The 19915-nt window shown below is 36.3% G+C and overlaps 1 protein-coding gene and 1 long non-coding RNA gene across 6 annotated transcripts; one reads left to right on the top strand and one right to left on the bottom strand.

Annotated features, from left to right (window-relative positions):
* The first annotated feature begins 5315 nt into the window (after positions 1 to 5315).
* LOC306862558 lies at positions 5316 to 12915 on the top strand. Of its 2 annotated transcripts, none has more exons than XR_013783582.1 (4): positions 5316 to 5396; positions 5864 to 5942; positions 6277 to 6402; positions 6530 to 7587. It is a non-coding gene; the product is annotated as an uncharacterized lncRNA (long non-coding RNA). The 2 variants fall into 2 exon arrangements; XR_013783581.1 differs by lacking the exon at positions 6530 to 7587 and adding an exon at positions 11749 to 12915 and having other exon boundaries at positions 5336 to 5396.
* LOC306862556 (uncharacterized protein) lies at positions 6935 to 19898 on the bottom strand. 4 transcript variants are annotated; one of them, XM_079405432.1, is made up of 12 exons: positions 19558 to 19898; positions 19364 to 19387; positions 18690 to 18710; positions 17563 to 18246; positions 13585 to 14268; positions 11175 to 11858; positions 9696 to 9809; positions 9581 to 9599; positions 9295 to 9476; positions 7781 to 8476; positions 7441 to 7486; positions 6935 to 7355 (listed from the first exon to the last, which is right to left on the bottom strand). In XM_079405432.1, the coding sequence occupies exons 1-7, from the start codon at positions 19574 to 19576 to the stop codon at positions 9787 to 9789; spliced, it is 2139 nt and encodes a 712-aa protein (XP_079261558.1). In that variant the 5' UTR covers positions 19577 to 19898; the 3' UTR covers positions 6935 to 7355; positions 7441 to 7486; positions 7781 to 8476; positions 9295 to 9476; positions 9581 to 9599; positions 9696 to 9786. The 4 variants fall into 4 exon arrangements, with proteins under 4 accessions (XP_079261558.1, XP_079261559.1, XP_079261557.1 ...); XM_079405433.1 differs by having other exon boundaries at positions 6936 to 7355; positions 7441 to 7532; XM_079405431.1 differs by lacking the exons at positions 6935 to 7355; positions 7441 to 7486; positions 7781 to 8476; ... (1 more) ...; positions 9581 to 9599; positions 9696 to 9809 and adding an exon at positions 10773 to 10921 and having other exon boundaries at positions 11081 to 11858.
* Between the last annotated feature and the right edge of the window lie 17 nt (positions 19899 to 19915).

The following is a 19915-nucleotide window of genomic DNA, read 5'->3' as shown; positions in this document are numbered from 1 at the left end:
AGCACATATGGGTTTAGACAGCAAGCCTCAAAGCCTGGGTGTAGAGTCCGATACTGCACATCAAGTGTGGGGGTCACATTCTCCACTAAGACCCAGTATGGCACTGACTTTCCTCAGCGGTGACCATGGCCTCGCATTTCCCACACAAGCACCTATGAATCAACGTGTTTATCTCTCTCTCCTGCGGTGATAAGAAACCACTATATATGTCGGATATTAACGAGTGTGACACGCCTGATCAACGCTTATTAGTTTCTATTACTGGTAAATATCAATACTCAGATGACCAATACTAGCATTGCTATTGCCTGATTACATTAGCTAACGTGTGTATATCTGTAAGCTAACACTGATCTCTCACCAAACACCTGCTCTGTTCTCCTCACATCAACTCAATTTGTCTTCTCTGACCGCTGTTTTGTCTAATCCTGGCCTGGCCTGTCCTGCTCTCTTGGCTGCATAGCAGGCTCATGGTTTTATCTGTGGTCCGTCATACGAGTGTAAATACATATTTAAAATTTCCTCAGCATCCGAACTGTCTGCAATCCATTGTTTTCCTGTGGATTCAATGGACCGCTCTCCCTTTTGATGCGTCACTTCCGGTTTTGGTGCGTTTCAGATGCGAAAGTAAAATTCTCTCACAAAAACGACTCCAGAAGACTTAATAGCGTATTTTAAAGTATAAAGAAAATCTAGTTCTTACAGTATTTTTCTATACATCGACTCACTGGAGTCTCTAACCTGCAATATGCCCTTTCAGAGTTTCTGCTGCCAGTGCGAATGCAACCAGGAAAATTACCTGAGGGAGAAATTAGTTCTCTTGGAATGACCCTGCTGGCTAGTTCCTAGAACTACAGTGCCCTCCAAAAGTAGTGGAACAGTAAAGACAAAATTGCTCTGTTGTGGAGTCGAGACATTTGCAAATATGATTAAAAGATGCATATGAGACAAAACTACAGAATGTCACATTTTATTATTGTGTGATTCAACACATAGATGCTTTACCAGCTAAGAAGTTCAGCACTTTTAGAGTTTCATCCCTCTATCTGATGTGAGCATAAGTATTGGAGCAGTTGCCTCACAGGTCTTTCTAAGTGATCAGCTGTGTCCTGTTGCATTAATTCTTCAGATATTAAAAGCAGGGAATGTGTCGTATCAGTTATATCCATTACTTCTGTATTCTGAATCTTGCATTCGATGATGACGCACACAAACCAGGATGAAGACGAAGGAGCTGACTTTGAGAGAAAAGCAAGCAATTTGGATGCTAAAAGAAAAGAGGAAGTCAATTAGAGCTCCAGCAAAAACAAAGGGCATGGAGAAATCAAGAGTTTGGAAATCACCAGCAACCAACAACGACCTGATCGACTGAGAAAACAACAGTAGTTGATGACAGACAAATCATAAAAGCTGTGAAAATTAACCCTAAAAGACGTGTCTGTAAAATCACCAACAACTTCCAGAAAGCTGGGGTGATGCTCTGACCATCTACTGTCCTCAGGAGACTTTGACACAGAATTACAGATGCAGCAAGATGCAAACCGCTGACCAGCACCAAAAATAGAAAGACAAGATTAGAGTTTGCAAAAAAGCACAAAGGTGAGCCAGAAGAGTTTTGGAACTGTTTGTGGACCGATGAGACAAAGATGAACCTTTATCTAAGTGATGGGAAAGCAAAAATGTGGAGGAAAAAAGGGAACTGCAATGATCCCAAGCATACAGCCTCATCTGTAAAGCATGGTGGAGGTGGTGTCATGGCATGGGCATGCATGGCTGTCTCTGGAACAGGCCCTCTCAACTACAGATCCAGCTTCACCTACAGAAGAAGTGAGTATAAGGGTTTTTTATGAATCTTTGCAAATCGCCTTTCCTAATAATATGCTAGTTAGCCAGTTTCGTGGCTGAAGTTTACAGTATTGCTCATCACACCATGGAAGAGAGGGACGGGGCGAGCAGAGCTCATTACCATTTAAAGCGACATGGACTAAAATAAAGCTTGCTGAAAAAAAGAGCTGATTTGACAGGGTAAAGGAGGTGTTTTTTACACTACCATTGAGAAATTTTAACCAAAGTATGTTATAGAGTTTTCTTTAAAAGAATCATATCAACTTATATCATATCAAAATGTGCATCCGATGACCCCTTTCTCAAATCAGGATGTTCTGAGATTCCTGTCAGAATGATGTAGTTCTGCGCAGGCCGTTCTAATAATTGACTGACAGGGCCATCTTACCTTAGACCCGCCCTGAGTGAGCTGAGAGCTGTCCGCCATTGCAGTAAATGAACATACTTTCCAGAAGGCCATCAATTCACTAAAAATGTTTTTTTTATTGGTCTTATGAAGTATTCTAATTTGTTGATAGTGAATTGGTGGGTTTTTGTTAAATGTGAGGCTTGTGAGCCTAAAATCATCACAATTAAAAGAACTTAGACTTAAACTACTTCAGTCTGAATTTAATACAGGAGTTTCACAATTTGAGTCGAATTACTGAAATAAATGAACTTTTCCACGACATTCTAATTTTTTGAGATGCACCTGTAGTTTTTAAAATGGTTCTACTGTGGTGTGACTGACACAAATTTCTGGTACAGATTCATAAACATAACCACTATGCTATGACAGTGTCTTAAAAACTAGTTTGACCTAGCAGTAGACAAAGGCTAATTAGTCTTACGTTTCAGATTCAGACTTTTTAAGACTAATCTAATCAGTTTATGCAAGTTTATGTCCACCAGTCACAACACCTAAAAACATCCTCTGGGTCAAGAATTTTTTACTTGCAAAATGAATATCAAAATAAATCATAGCAAAAGAAACCGTCACACTATACCAGGGAACACAGAGCAAGGAACGAGGAGACGAGGAATTTGCAAACGAGTCTTTTAATCATCAACTGGGAACATGGGAGGCACAGGAAACACTAGGAATGACATTCAGGATCCAACAAACATTAACTGAAAGGACTGGGGCTTATAAACACTGGGTAATAGGGAAAGACGATGACACACCTGAAGCAAATTAAAACAATCAGACTGGGGAGAAACTGGGTCACAGGGGAGCAAAACACACACAAGACAGTCCACAATCCTGACACACGCCACTTCCTTAAACATTGGTTTGTCACTGTGTAAAAATAAATGCAAAAGAACAAAAGGTTTTTGTTTTTTGTTTGTTTGCATGTTTAAAATAAAACTTCAAATTTAATTTTACTAACATGTGCCTTCTTTCTGCTCCTCTAATATCGTATAATAAAAAAAAATCAACATTACTAAAGGAAACTTTTATTATTTTGTCTCTAAAGAGCATTTTTACACATTTGCACTCACTATTGCCATAAAAATGTTCAAGGCCCCACTAGGTGCCTTGAGTTTTATTTTTTAATTACAAATGTACCACATGTACCACCTTTTACACAAATGATTTTATTCAAATAATATTTAATAAAGAGATATTTAATATTGTTGGGAGTGATCCTGGCATAATAATAATAATAATTATTATTATTATAATTATTATTATTGCTGTTATTATTATTATTTTGAGCATAACTAAAATTTATTATTTCAAACTGTAGCAGCCCTTTCTAAATATCCTTTAAAAATTCCAAAAACAATTAAAAAAAAAATAATTCTGTTAGCCCATTTTTGTTCTTTAGTGTTTTTTAAAGTAATTTTTTAAGTATTTTATTATTTACTATTATTGTTGTTTTGTTCTTAGCTCTGATTTGTATTCTGTTATGGTTATGTAAAAAAAATATAGATATAAAAAAATTAAAATATTAACCCATAATAATTATAAATATATTTAAAAACAAATAAAGAGAAATATATTTTACCCTATAGTTTTCAGCATCCCCATAAACCTACACAGGCAAATGCATGGATGAATATTTTTCCTGTTTTGATCTAGACCAAATTAACAACTACAATTAATAATTATAAATATAAATAATAATAATAATAATAATGACTTTAAAATTTTTTTACACTACTTTAAGTCATGCTAAAGTATGTAATCAGTTTTTACAGGCTCAGTTTTTGTCTTTCTAATGTCTCTAGTCTAATCATTCATGATTTCTGAGAAAATGAAACTTATGGTTATGTCACAGGATGTTTTAATGTACCACACCGGAACACAACACATTGTCTTGTTACTTTCACAATCTTGCCACTCCCATTCCACCTTTCTCTGACTTTCTTTTATTCTATTCTATTCTATTCTATTTTATATGATTAAGATTATCATCATTATTACTATTGTTTTTCCTCTCTCCCTTGTCATTTAACCACTTGCACTTTCTTGCATTATTGTTATTATAGCAGTGGTGAAAGTAAAGGTAACAACAACAGTAACCATTTATACATTATTTGTGCTTAAATGATCACTGAAGTGGTTTGGAATCATATCAAGCAGTACAGCCCCCTTTTTTAAATAGCCAATAGCATCCGTTTATATCACAGCTTAGACTAGAGCCACTGAGCTTGGTAAAGCCGCATTTGACAGTTTATAACAGCCACAGTATCATTCATATTGCTATAAAATATAGCATTCTGTGTAGAATTCAAATGGGTCCGATATGCTTTGTGATCTGCGGTGAGTGACTATCGTGTCTCTGAATCTGAGCAGACTGTGTACGCTATGGTGGTTTGCAAGACACAGCGCCAAACCAGACTTCTGAACCAGATTTCTGTCTGAATCGTTCCCTATCCCCTATATAGTGCACTACATGCCATTTACCGTACAGAAAATACAAATTCTGTGAACAAGTGACTGATTTCAGCGTCTATTTATAGTGCAGGGCCCGGGGGTGGGGCACTTCGGATTCTAGAGAGCATTTGATTGGACAGAAAGTGAACTGAGAGACTGTACGTTTTGAATGCTTATATCTTGTAAATGTGAATTTAGTATGGAGTCAAAAAAGGGCCATATAGATCTGCAAAATAAAACAATGTTTTGCAAACAAAAAATATGTTTTGCAAAAAAAAAAAATGTTTTGCAAAAAAAAAAAATAGAGTATTGAGAAGAAAAATGCTTTTTTGCAAGTAAAAAAAAATAATTGCAAAAGAAAAGTTAACCACTGAGAGAAAAAATAAAGTTTAGCAAAGTAAAACTTCAGCAGCATTGACTTTGCAACACATATTTCCCTTTGCGCCGCTCCTTTAAATCCGCGTTTCAGTCATCCGTGCCTCTGCGGCGCAAGCTTTCCTTTGCGCTTCATTTTTCTTTGCGCCTTGCTTTGTGTCCCTGATTTGACGTGGGGGAGGGGTCAAGAGGTTGGGGTGTGTACAAGGGACGAAGGCGCGTGCTTCTCGTTACGTCATCAGCGCGAGCCCCAGACCGAGTGAGTGGATCGATCGAAATGGCGGAGCAGAGACATGCGGGTGATGGATCACAGGTATGTATTATTGATCGCTTTCTTCAAGTTCGCTAGATAGACCGATAACTATATGTAACTATGTGTATCAACGCGTTTGCTCAAGTTAAGCAAGTTAGAGATCAATTAATGCGGTTAATGTGGCGATTAGCTAATCGCCGACGCAACGTTAAGTGTGTCGGCGGCTGTACATTTCTCTCAATATGCACACCTTTCACGTTGTTTTATAATTAATAAATAATAATTATTATTCTCCACGTCCTAGTTGTATTATGGACTATAAACGATGCCAAAGGTGTCTCTCAAAATATACTGTAAATTGAAAACAAATAATACAAAACAAATCCCTTGTATGTGCAAACATAATTTGAAATAAACCTCTTTCTGATTCCGAACAAGTTGATTTATATACAGTAGGTCACATCCATATAGACTATGTTTAAAAGCTGTGATGTTAATATGATACATTGTTAATGCACTTATTCTAGATCAGTTGTGGACATCCTGGAAAACCATTCAGGACTTTGCCACCAGTTCTTTGTCCCTGATGTGGTGGATGATGATAAGGTATAACTGGAAAAAAAAAATATGCCTATATCTTGTATTTCATTTTAGGAATATTATATATAGGAAAATTATTATTTGCCAAGTTAAAAAATAATTGTCAAACACTTGTTCCTTACAAAAAATAATAGTAGAAAATGGATTGCTCTTAATACCTCAGTAATGGTTTCCTGTAGCTTATTGGTTAGATAACAGTGCTAGCATAGCCCAAGGGCTTGGGTTCGATCTCAGGGATTGCACATAATTAAAACAAGTGTTATTATAGTAATAAAGTAGCTTTGGATAAAAGCAAAATGCATATGTACCTGAAAATGGATGGTGTTTTTTTTTTTGACAGGCTGATGCAGACTTCATCATGCAGAACATTCTTCCGAAAATGTCGGAGAAGGGTCAGTACGAGAGACTTATGAAACAGCTATAATCAACTTTCTGCAAGACTTTCTCCAAGAAATTGAAAGCTGTGGTATGTATGAACTGACAGAGTTGATAAATATTGTTAAAAAAACTGCAGATTACACAAATTAATGTTAAAATGTAATTGATCTAATTCAGACAATACCAACCCTAGAGATAAGTTCTTTTGCTTGTAGAGGATAACCCTGACGGAGACATCCTGCCCTTAACTGTCCCCGGTGTTATGCAATGGCTCACTGCCCAGGGACACAAACCTCTTCTAATGTCAGAACTTAAAGAATTCAAAATTTCTCTTCATTTTTACCATGAGTGTATGCAGAGGATGCCAGAACATAAAATATGCTTCCCAGTTGTAAGTGCCTGTGCCAGAAAAATTACATTTCCCACAGTACACATGGGTGACTACAGTTCTTTTAAATCAGTCATGTTGCAAGCCATTCAGTTTGACAACGGTTTTAACAATTTAAAATGCTACTAAATGTATGGAATTGTACATGTTCAGGAAAAAAACCTTTTATACATTGGTAAATGTTCTTATGGTTTTGAAATTTACTGTGTATGTGTAGAGAACACAACGTGTTACATATTGTAAAATTTTATATCTTAATGCATGTGTTAAGAGAACACAAGTTGTTATACAAGTCTTTTTATGCTTTAAATATAGCCAATACAGAAAATAAAACAAGCATGCAATGTCAACTTAAGTTTGTTTTTTATTGAATTGGATGTTAACTTAATTTGCTTCTAAATGGATCATTTGGTCACTAGTCATTTCAATGATTGATTTAGTGTCAATTAAGAATGAAGCAGCACAAAATTTAAAACTTCTAAATACTTGTCTCTTCCATAGTTTTGAGAGTGTGAGGTTGGGTTAAAAAAAGCTTGAATTTAGGCCTTAAGTTCTTCAGTTAAGGGGCATTCGACTGGAGGAACTACAATTCCTGTCCACGGCTGGTCAGAGATACTGTCTGTGTCCCAGTCAGAGTCGTCGTCTTGTGCAATCTGTTAAAAGTTGGTAATAGTTTATGGACATTGGGGCAATATCTTGCATGAAAACATTACTTTCATTAAAGAAAGAGAAAAATACCTTTCTGGAGTACCCATCAATGGCACCGAATATCACAAGGCCATATCTGATAAAAGATCATCTGTTATTACCAGTTGAAATGCGTATGTAAACTGTAGAGAGAAACTCACATGCATAACAAATCATTTTTAAGGATTAAAAATATCGAACAAATCTTGGGCTTTAGTTATATTCCTTCATACATTTTCAAAGAATTTAAATAGAATTAGAAAACACAGAAACTCACAAATAATGACTTCACATAATGTAATGTGATCACAATATGTGATATTTTCACAGAAAGGGTCACATATACTTTTATCAGTAGCATTACATCAATGGCTTGACACGCATGACATACCTTATCAGCTTATGGTTTGTGTCTACGTGAACAACATGAAGAGGGCCCTTGACGGAATAAGTCCTTCTGACTACACATCTCAATTGTGTAATTCTTGCAAGTATTCCAGCAGAGTCCACTCGATGCATGGAATCCCAAACTCTTGTCCATTGCACACGATGACCCAAGGCTTGTAAGTGTCCCTTCATCATTCTATGGCCTAGGTGTGGACTTTTAGCTTTGATTGATCTCACTAGGTTGTCAAGTTCTTCATCTATGATTTTACTGTAGGTGTCCTTTAGAGAAATGCCATACTCAGTGAGGCGACGTTTGATTGTCCTTGTTGACACACCAAGAAGCTAGGCAATACATGGAACAGATAGCTGCATATTAACTAGGTACTGAAGATGTTCTCTGGAAATAAACTTTGGGGGGCCCTTAACTCCAAATTCCACTTCAAGGGCAGTAACAGGTTCATTGTTATTGTCAATATGCCTATCCACTGTGTTTTTCAAGGTTGACAGTTCGCCAAGGAGTTCCTCTGGGACTGAAATTTGATCAGACTGATGAAATGAAGAGAAGCTCATGACCGCATAAAAACTGCAAATAATCTAAATCTAGGGGTAGGCGACTCATTGTATCCTGCAGTTTGGATAGCAGTCTTTCCATGATCATCCTTCCCAGCTGGTGACTTGTGGCATCATTAGGTCCATGGACCTAAAGATAAGAATTTGATTAAATGTATAAAAAATTATTTACAAATTGATATGCGAGTCAGCTAAAGTTAAAACACCCTTAGGAGCTTGGCTGGTGTGTGTGTGTGTTGAGTTCTGTGCATCTGTGTGTGTTTTGTGCACGATTGTTTCTTATTTGAGTGTTTTCACGATTCTGATCAGTAGGAAATGCTGCTCTATGTAAAAGCAGTTCGAGTTTGGGTCACTTATAACGTGCATTTGAAAAAGCAACACCAGTCGAACATCATCATCATTATTATTAATATACTTTATTATTAAAATACCTGAGAAGGTTTTAGAAATATTGATAAAATGATGTCCATATGCATTTCCTATAACTAGTTATGTGTGTTATTGTCTTCCTCTACTGCGCTTATTTTGAGTTTTCTAACTCAATTTTGAGTTTACTTTGCTAAACTTAATTTTTTCTCTCAGTGGTTAACTTTTCTTTTGCAATTATTTTTTTTTTACTTGCAGAAAAGCATTTTTTTTCTCAATACTCTATTTTTTTTTTTGCAAAACATTTTTTTGTTTGCAAAACATTGTTTTATTTTGCAGATCTATATGGCCCTTTTTTGACTCCATATTAAAGTCATTACAAAAGTACTTCAGAAAGTAAGTTATGAGAAAAGCTTATGCAGAATTTGATTGACATTTTCAATTGAATGTGATGGCATTTAGATATAAGTGTGACAAATATTTAAGTGTGATTTATAGTGTGGGAGGAGTTAAATGTAACACCTGTGCTCACTAGGAGTCAAATATGAACAAAATGAGGGTCATCTATTCCCTTTAACTTACACTTTTAAGATCCAATAGTAAGATCTTGCATTATGAGATGGTCCAAATTAGAATGCTGTGCATTTCAGTATGTTCCTTACAAAGCATCATGAATACAAGTTATTTCAGATGGATGACTGTTATGCCGCTTCATGGTGTTTTTTGTCCTTTTTATAGCTTGAATGTGGTAACGACCTTCCGGTCTGGAAAAGAGTGGCACGAAAATTCTTAGTCATACAGATTTGGAATAACATGAGGGGGAGTAAATGATGACTGACTTTTATTTTTGGTGAACTATACAACTCACCTTTATCACAATCGGGACACTACAAAAAAAGAAAATGTTATTAATGTTACAGCAGTTCATTATTGAGGGAACGATTCAGTATAACATTAAGTTGTATTTGAAATAGATTTCTTACTATTAGGTGGATTAAATTCCTTGCTGTTTCGTCTCACAGGTTTCTGTGATCCATATTTTTAATGGTAGGCTGTTTTTAGAGTCTCCTTTTTTCAGGGACAGATGTAGTTGTAACCTAAACATGTTAATAGGGAAAGGAAGGAAGGAAAGGGAAGTGGTGTGTGGCCAAGTTTGGTGATCCATACTCAGAATTTGTGCTCTGCATTTAACCCATGCAAGTGTACACACAGTAGTGAACATACACCCGGAGCAGTGGGCAGCCAATGCGGTGCCCGGGGAGCAGTTGGGGGTTCGGTGCCTTGCTCAAGGGTCTTGGTATTGAGGGTGGAGAGAGCGTCGGTTATTCACTACCTCACCAATAAACCCTGTCGGACCTGAAACTCAAACCCACGACCTTTGGGTTACAAGTCCAACTCTCTATCCATTAGGCCACGACTGCCCACGACAGTGTATTTAACATTTTATGTTATGTAGTGTCAATAGTACAGACATGTGCCTTCAGTTGATAGATGACGCCTTTAGCCTCAGAATAACAATTTAAAAAATCTTTGGATTCAACTCATTTGATTTTCCTCAACTTTCTGAAATAAATATATAATAAGAAACTTTATAGCCTATATAAAATTATATTGTTTAGCCTCTATAGGTGTTTTTGATTTTTATTCCCATTAAATAAAATAAGACTTGTGATTCAGTGATGTCCATTACTGCTTTATTCAGAAACAGAAGTAACTTAATGTTGTTGGTGTATTTTAATATTAATTTTATTTGTTCACAAGAAAAGTAGCCTACAGTACTCTCAATAAAGTATTTAACAAATTTGTCAAGACTGGAATCTCTTCAGGAAGTGGTGCTATTTTTACAGTGAAAAACTACACTGTTCAGTGCAATTTGTTTTGTTTCTGATTTCATGAAGAAATATCACAACAGAATTAACCAGTTTCCAGCTTTTAAAAATAATGTATTTTAGGAACAGCTTTGTTCATTGAGGCTTTCTGTTATGTTCATTTTTGGTTTTTATCAAAATGTTTGTAATTTGTTTGGCATCCCTGGCATGGATTAAAAGGTAAAGACAAAAGCTATTCAGGTGAATCTATGATGTGACCCACCATAGTGGCAGAGAACTAACTCTTAATTGAATTTGTAGTCATGTATATTATACAATGATAGGTTCCAATCCTTCCATGACCCATTTAGAGCAGGGGTTCCCAAACTCATTCCCGGAGCCTCCCCAACACTGCACATTCGCATGTCTCCTTTATCAATCACACCTGATTCAACTCATCAGCTCATATAGCAACTCCAAGACCTGAAATGGGTGTGTCAGACAAAGCAGTCATGCAAAATGTGCAGTGTTGGGGAGGCTCCAGGAACGAATTTGGGAACCCCTGATTTAGAGCATAAGCAACATAGAGAATGAATATATCAGTAATAATAGTATCTGTCCAGTGTACAGATAACAGATGTTTAAAATACTCACCAGGAGGTGGACCAGGAGGACCATGAGTTGGAGTATCTGCTGTGGTCTTTTTCTCATACTTGGCTTTAAAATAAATATCAGCTTGTCTGAATAATGCCAAATCATTTGTGAAAAAACTGTTGTTCAACGTTTCCTCTGTTTTTTGAAATAACTGATGAACACTTGTGTCAGTGTTCTGTAAAATGTGGTGTCTGCGTTGACACATCCTCAAACAGGTGTTCTTGTTTGGATTATTGTGCCTTGCCCTACCCATAAATAATACCATGCAATAGTCCAAGACCTTCTCCCCGAACACTTCACTCAGAGCACGTAAAAGATAATACTCTCTGCCGGTGTTTTTCACATCTCTGTGTACTAACAGAAAGGCATGAGGCCCCGGAAACAACTGCAATTCAAAGAAATGCAGGTCCTTTTTCAGAGATTTGACTCCTTTGCTGAAAAATAACTTTGATTTCAAGTGTTCCAGCCAATAGCACGGAGTTTTTAATACAGAAACCTGTCGTCCACAGACTTGAGCCTTCCTGGGCTTCAATTCTCCAAATTTAAATGCATGCCCGTTCTCTCTTTCTCCCAGGATTGTGGCACATGCTTCATCCATAAGAGCATCATCACCTCCAAGCACCATGAATCTCAGCTTTTCATTGGATCCTGTGGACCATCCAGATCTTTGTCTGAATGTCTCATCTGTTAAAAAGAGCATTAAAACAAATCGTGCATGAAAAATAAAAATCTGTACATTTGTTTGAGTTGTATGTGGCTTTTACACTAGTTTTTGGTGTGGATCATTGTCTTGGGTGCACAGCATTTAAATTACATTTATACTTCGAATTATGTATGAATTATACTGAATTATGTAAAAATAACATTTAATTTGGTAGAATGGAATTCCATTATTCACTATTATGTGTGTTTTATATAAAAAGTAACCTGCAAGATCTTTTTTCTTCACTAACACCACTTTTGTTATTTTGTCAGACTGTGCACAGATGAATATTCTGGAATGCATCTCTTCTTGTTTGAAATTATTCTAGAGTCAATATTGCTTAAAAATGCTACTTGGAAATGAATTAACAAACAAATTAAGTTCTACTAAGGTTTCTGTGATCCACTGGCTTGTGAATCCTCTATGCAAAATAGTTTTACAAAAAAAAAAAATTGTTTTTCTTGTCGGATTATTAGTAATATTTTTAATGGTAGGCTGTTTTTAGAGTCTCCTTTCCAAAAGGTTACCAGTTAGAACTGAATAGAGGTTGATAGCTTTCTTTTTATAACAAGTACCACATTGTATTATTAGGCTGCTTTTAAATAAAAATAGCCTCAAATTAATCACTGCTAAAAAAAATTCAGGGACAGATGTAGTTGTAACCTAAACATGTTAATAGTGCATTTAACATTTTATGTTATGTAGTGTCAATAGTACAGACATGTGCCTTCAGTTGATAGATGACGCCTTTATCCTCAGAATAACAATTTAAAAAATCTTTGGATTCAACTCATTTGATTTTCCTCAACTTTCTGAAATAAATATATAATAAGAAACTTTATAGCCTATATAAAATTATATTATTTAGCCTCTATAGGTGTTTTTGATTTTTATTAAATAAAATAAGACTTGTGATACAGTGATGTCCATTACTGCTTTATTCAGAAACAGAAGTAACTTAATGTTGTTTGTGTATTTTAATATTAATTTTATTTGTTCACAAGAAAAGTAGCCTACAGTACTCTCAATAAAGTATTTAACAAATTTGTCAAGACTGGAATCTCTTCAGGAAGTGGTGCTATTTTTACAGTGAAAAACTACACTGTTCAGTGCAATTTGTTTTGTTTCTGATTTCATGAAGAAATATCACAACAGAATTAACCAGTTTCCAGCTTTTAAAAATAATGTATTTTAGGAACAGCTTTGTTCATTGAGGCTTTCTGTTATGTTCATTTTTGGTTTTTATCAAAATGTTTGTAATTTGTTTGGCATCCCTGGCATGGATTAAAAAGTAAAGACAAAAGCTATTCAGGTGAATCTATGATGTGACCCACCATAGTGGCAGAGAACTAACTCTTAATTGAATTTGTAGTCATGTATATTATACAATGATAGGTTCCAATCCTTCCATGACCCATTTAGAGCAGGGGTTCCCAAACTCATTCCCGGAGCCTCCCCAACACTGCACATTCGCATGTCTCCTTTATCAATCACACCTGATTCAACTCATCAGCTCATTAGTAGCAACTCCAAGACCTGAAATGGGTGTGTCAGACAAAGCAGTCATGCAAAATGTGCAGTGTTGGGGAGGCTCCAGGAACGAATTTGGGAACCCCTGATTTAGAGCATAAGCAACATAGAGAATGAATATATCAGTAATAATAGTATCTGTCCAGTGTACAGATAACAGATGTTTAAAATACTCACCAGGAGGTGGACCAGGAGGACCATGAGTTGGAGTATCTGCTGTGGTCTTTTTCTCATACTTGGCTTTAAAATAAATATCAGCTTGTCTGAATAATGCCAAATCATTTGTGAAAAAACTGTTGTTCAACGTTTCCTCTGTTTTTTGAAATAACTGATGAACACTTGTGTCAGTGTTCTGTAAAATGTGGTGTCTGCGTTGACACATCCTCAAACAGGTGTTCTTGTTTGGATTATTGTGCCTTGCCCTACCCATAAATAATACCATGCAATAGTCCAAGACCTTCTCCCCGAACACTTCACTCAGAGCACGTAAAAGATAATACTCTCTGCCGGTGTTTTTCACATCTCTGTGTACTAACAGAAAGGCATGAGGCCCCGGAAACAACTGCAATTCAAAGAAATGCAGGTCCTTTTTCAGAGATTTGACTCCTTTGCTGAAAAATAACTTTGATTTCAAGTGTTCCAGCCAATAGCACGGAGTTTTTAATACAGAAACCTGTCGTCCACAGACTTGAGCCTTCCTGGGCTTCAATTCTCCAAATTTAAATGCATGCCCGTTCTCTCTTTCTCCCAGGATTGTGGCACATGCTTCATCCATAAGAGCATCATCACCTCCAAGCACCATGAATCTCAGCTTTTCATTGGATCCTGTGGACCATCCAGATCTTTGTCTGAATGTCTCATCTGTTAAAAAGAGCATTAAAACAAATCGTGCATGAAAAATAAAAATCTGTACATTTATTTGAGTTGTATGTGGCTTTTACACTAGTTTTTGGTGTGGATCATTGTCTTGGGTGCACAGCATTTAAATTACATTTATACTTCGAATTATGTATGAATTATACTGAATTATGTAAAAATAACATTTAATTTGGTAGAATGGAATTCCATTATTCACTATTATGTGTGTTTTATATAAAAAGTAACCTGCAAGATCTTTTTTCTTCACTAACACCACTTTTGTTATTTTGTCAGACTGTGCACAGATGAATATTCTGGAATGCATTGTTTCTTGTTTGAAATTATTCTAGAGTCAATATTGCTTAAAAATGCTACTTGGAAATGAATTAACAAACAAATTAAGTTCTACTAAGGTTTCTGTGATCCACTGGCTTGTGAATCCTCTATGCAAAATAGTTTTACAAAAAAAAAAAATTGTTTTTCTTGTCGGATTATTAGTAATATTTTTAATGGTAGGCTGTTTTTAGAGTCTCCTTTCCAAAAGGTTACCAGTTAGAACTGAATAGAGGTTGATAGCTTTCTTTTTATAACAAGTACCACATTGTATTATTAGGCTGCTTTTAAATAAAAATAGCCTCAAATTAATCACTGCTAAAAAAAATTCAGGGACAGATGTAGTTGTAACCTAAACATGTTAATAGTGTATTTAACATTTTATGTTATGTAGTGTCAATAGTACAGACATGTGCCTTCAGTTGATAGATGACGCCTTTATCCTCAGAATAACAATTTAAAAAATCTTTGGATTCAACTCATTTGATTTTCCTCAACTTTCTGAAATAAATATATAATAAGAAACTTTATAGCCTATATAAAATTATATTATTTAGCCTCTATAGGTGTTTTTGATTTTTATTAAATAAAATAAGACTTGTGATTCAGTGATGTCCATTACTGCTTTATTCAGAAACAGAAGTAACTTAATGTTGTTTGTGTATTTTAATATTAATTTTATTTGTTCACAAGAAAAGTAGCCTACAGTACTCTCAATAAAGTATTTAACAAATTTGTCAAGACTGGAATCTCTTCAGGAAGTGGTGCTATTTTTACAGTGAAAAACTACACTGTTCAGTGCAATTTGTTTTGTTTCTGATTTCATGAAGAAATATCACAACAGAATTAACCAGTTTCCAGCTTTTAAAAATAATGTATTTTAGGAACAGCTTTGTTCATTGAGGCTTTCTGTTATGTTCATTTTTGGTTTTTATCAAAATGTTTGTAATTTGTTTGGCATCCCTGGCACGGATTAAAAAGTAAAGACAAAAGCTATTCAGGTGAATCTATGATGTGACCCACCATAGTGGCAGAGAACTAACTCTTAATTGAATTTGTAGTCATGTACAGGTCCTTTTCAAAAAATTTGCATATTGTGATAAAGTTCATTATTTTCTGTAATGTACTGATAAACATTAGACTTTCATATATTTTAGATTCATTACAACACAACTGAAGTAGTTCAAGCCTTTTATTGTTTTAATATTGATGATTTTGGCATACAGCTCATGAAAACCCAATCACAAAAAATTAGCATATTTCATCCGACCAATAAAAGAAAAGTGTTTTTAATACAAAAAAAAAAGTCAACCTTCAAATAATTATGTTCAGTTATGCACTCAATACTTGGTCGGGAATCCTTTTGCAGAAATGACTGCTTCAATGCGGCGTGGCATGGAGGCAATCAGCCTGTGGCACTGCTGAGGTGTTATGGAGGCCCAGGATGCTTCGATAGCGGCCTTAAGCTCATCCAGAGTGTTGGGTCTTGCGTCTCTCAACTTTCTCTTCACAATATCCCACAGATTCTCTATGGGGTTCAGGTCAGGAGAGTTGGCAGGCCAATTGAGCACAGTAATACCATGGTCAGTAAACCATTTACCAGTGGTTTTGGCACTGTGAGCAGGTGCCAGGTCGTGCTGAAAAATGAAATCATCTCCATAAAGCTTTTCAGCAGATGGAAGCATGAAGTGCTCCAAAATCTCCTGATAGCTAGCTGCATTGACCCTGCCCTTGATAAAACACAGTGGACCAACACCAGCAGCTGACATGGCACCCCAGACCATCACTGACTGTGGGTACTTGACACTGGACTTCAGGCATTTTGGCATTTTCCTCTCCCCAGTCTTCCTCCAGACTCTGGCACCTTGATTTCCGAATGACATGCAAAATTTGCTTTCATCCGAAAAAAGTACTTTGGACCACTGAGCAACAGTCCAGTGCTGCTTCTCTGTTCAAAAGTGGCTTGACCTGGGGAATGCGGCACCTGTAGCCCATTTCCTGCACACGCCGGTACACGGTGGCTCTGGATGTTTCTACTCCAGACTCAGTCCACTGCTTCCGCAGGTCCCCCAAGGTCTGGAATCGGTCCTTCTCCACAATCTTCCTCAGGGTCCGGTCACCTCTTCTCGTTGTGCTGCGTTTTCTGCCACACTTTTTCCTTCCCACAGACTTCCCACTGAGGTGCCTTGATACAGCACTCTGGGAACAGCCTATTCGTTCAGAAATGTCTTTCTGTGTCTTACCCTCTTGCTTGAGGGTGTCAATGATGGCCTTCTGGACAGCAGTCAGGTCGGCAGTCTTACCCATGATTGCGGTTTTGAGTAATGAACCAGGCTGGGAGTTTTTAAAAGCCTCAGGAATCTTTTGCAGGTGTTTAGAGTTAATTAGTTGATTCAGATGATTAGGTTAATAGCTCGTTTAGAGAACCTTTTCATGATATGCTAATTTTTTGAGATAGGAATTTTGGGTTTTCATGAGCTGTATGCCAAAATCATCAATATTAAAACAATAAAAGGCTTGAACTACTTCAGTTGTGTTGTAATGAATCTAAAATATATGAAAGTCTAATGTTTATCAGTACATTACAGAAAATAATGAACTTTATCACAATATGCTAATTTTTTGAAAAGGACCTGTATATTATACAATGATAGGTTCCAATCCTTCCATGACCCATTTAGAGCAGGGGTTCCCAAACTCATTCCCGGAGCCTCCCCAACACTGCACATTCGCATGTCTCCTTTATCAATCACACCTGATTCAACTCATCAGCTCATATAGCAACTCCAAGACCTGAAATGGGTGTGTCAGACAAAGCAGTCATGCAAAATGTGCAGTGTTGGGGAGGCTCCAGGAACGAATTTGGGAACCCCTGATTTAGAGCATAAGCAACATAGAGAATGAATATATCAGTAATAATAGTATCTGTCCAGTGTACAGATAACAGATGTTTAAAATACTCACCAGGAGGTGGACCAGGAGGACCATGAGGTGGAGTATCTGCTGTGGTCTTTTTCTCATACTTGGCTCTAAAATAAATATCAGCTTGTCTGAATAATGCCAAATCATTTGTGAAAAAACTGTTGTTCAACGTTTCCTCTGTTTTTTGAAATAACTGATGAACACTTGTGTCAGTGTTCTGTAAAATGTGGTATCTGCGTTGACACATCCTCAAACAGGTGTTCTTGTTTGGATTATTGTGCCTTGCCCTACCCATAAATAATACCATGCAATAGTCCAAGACCTTCTCCCCGAACACTTCACTCAGAGCACGTAAAAGATAATACTCTCTGCCGGTGTTTTTCACATCTCTGTGTACTAACAGAAAGGCATGAGGCCCCGGAAACAACTGCAATTCAAAGAAATGCAGGTCCTTTTTCAGAGATTTGACTCCTTTGCTGAAAAATAACTTTGATTTCAAGTGTTCCAGCCAATAGGACGGAGTTTTTAATACAGAAACCTGTCGTCCACAGACTTGAGCCTTCCTGGGCTTCAATTCTCCAAATGTAAATGCATGCCCGTTCTCTCTTTCTCCCAGGATTGTGGCACATGCTTCATCCATAAGAGCATCATCACCTCCAAGCACCATGAATCTCAGCTTTTCATTGGATCCTGTGGACCATCCAGATCTTTGTCTGAATCTTTCATCTGGTAAAAAAAGCATATAAACAAATCGTGCATGAAAAATAAAAATCTGTACATTTATTTGAGGTGTATGTGGCTTCTACACTAGTTTTTGGTGTGGATCATTGTCTTGGGTGCACCGCATTTAAATTACATTTATACTTCGAATTATGTATGAATTATACTGAATTATGTAAAAATAACATTTAATTTGGTAGAATGGAATTCCATTATTCACTATTATGTGTGTTTTATATAAAAAGTAACCTGCAAGATCTTTTTTCTTCACTAACACCACTTTTGTTATTTTGTCAGACTGTGCACAGATGAATATTCTGGAATGCATTGTTTCTTGTTTGAAATTATTCCAGAGTCAATATTACTTCAAAATGCTACTTGGAAATGAATTAACAAACAAATTAAGTTCTACTAACTCTCAAAATGTACCTCCAAATTAGGCAACTTACCATCATTGTTCAAGAGAGGACCTGTAATAAGAAAATAAGATTTGTACTTTTAACCCTTAAGTTCATACATTGATTTCTCTCCATAAATGTTTCACATTAAGTGTGATTTAAAGCTGCAGTCCGTAACTTTTTTGTGTCCAAAATTAACAAAATTTATATAATAAGTGAGTACACCATGAATCCATTTTCCAAACCGTGTTTTTGGCTTGTCCTGTATCACGGTACACCTATAATAAGTGTTTATATTCAGACTATTTAGACTGGTTCGGGTAGTTACCGCCGCGGAGTAGCCCAGTACCTGCGTGATTCGTCATAGACATAAACAGAGAGAAGTAGCTCCGGCCACAATGTTCTTCCGCAAAATGCGTCAAAAGTTACGGACTGCAGCTTTAACATTCCAGGAATTCCTCAGTTACGTTTCATTACGTGTAGGATACAGGTTTTCACATGCAAGTTAGATTTTTTTTTAATATTTATTTATTTTTATCTTCTATAATAATATCTTCTACCTATATACACATACACACACACACACACACACACACACAGGCTATAGTTCTTGCAAATATTTAAAATATTTCTTACAGCACAAACACTAAATAAATGCATTGCATACATGCATATATACATAAGTTACGGTTAAGTATCTGAAAGACAAACAAAGTTCAACTTACTCATTTCTGTCTCGTCTCTGCGACCTGTCAAATAGCCAACGAAATAAGAAAGTTGTGTTATTTAATATCATATTTGCATTCTATAGTCCATAATCACCTGAGATTATTATTATTATTATTATTATTATGATTGACACTAGTAGAATTTCTCAAAGCAAGATCAAAAGTGAGACTAGAAATTTTAATTTACTGACCTCTTCCTCCCCACGCCATACTGCAGAGAATGAACAAAATAACAACTGTTAGAAAAACTCAAAATAAACCCCTTTTGAGCCCAAGACGATCTTCCGTTCTAACTTCCGACGAAGTTTCGAAAGTAAAAAACACAAAAACCTGGTTTTACATGTTCTACTACACCTGCCCCTGGCTGCTAAATATGAAAGGTTTTCTTAAGCTTTAAGAATCCATTATTAAAATCACTACATGAAGAAAAACAACTTGATGATCTTCCTAATTTTTCATGTCAAACTCGATTAAATAAGTCAAAGCTATGATGTGTCAGTGACTACACGGAAGGGTGGTGCGTGCGCGCTCTGGGCGTGTCGTGCGCGA

The sequence above is a fragment of the Barbus barbus genome (genome assembly GCF_936440315.1).
Source record: "Barbus barbus genome assembly, chromosome: 43".
NCBI lineage: Eukaryota > Metazoa > Chordata > Actinopteri > Cypriniformes > Cyprinidae > Barbus > Barbus barbus.
Note: the sequence above shows the minus strand (reverse complement) of the source record. Positions and strands in the feature narration are given on the sequence as shown.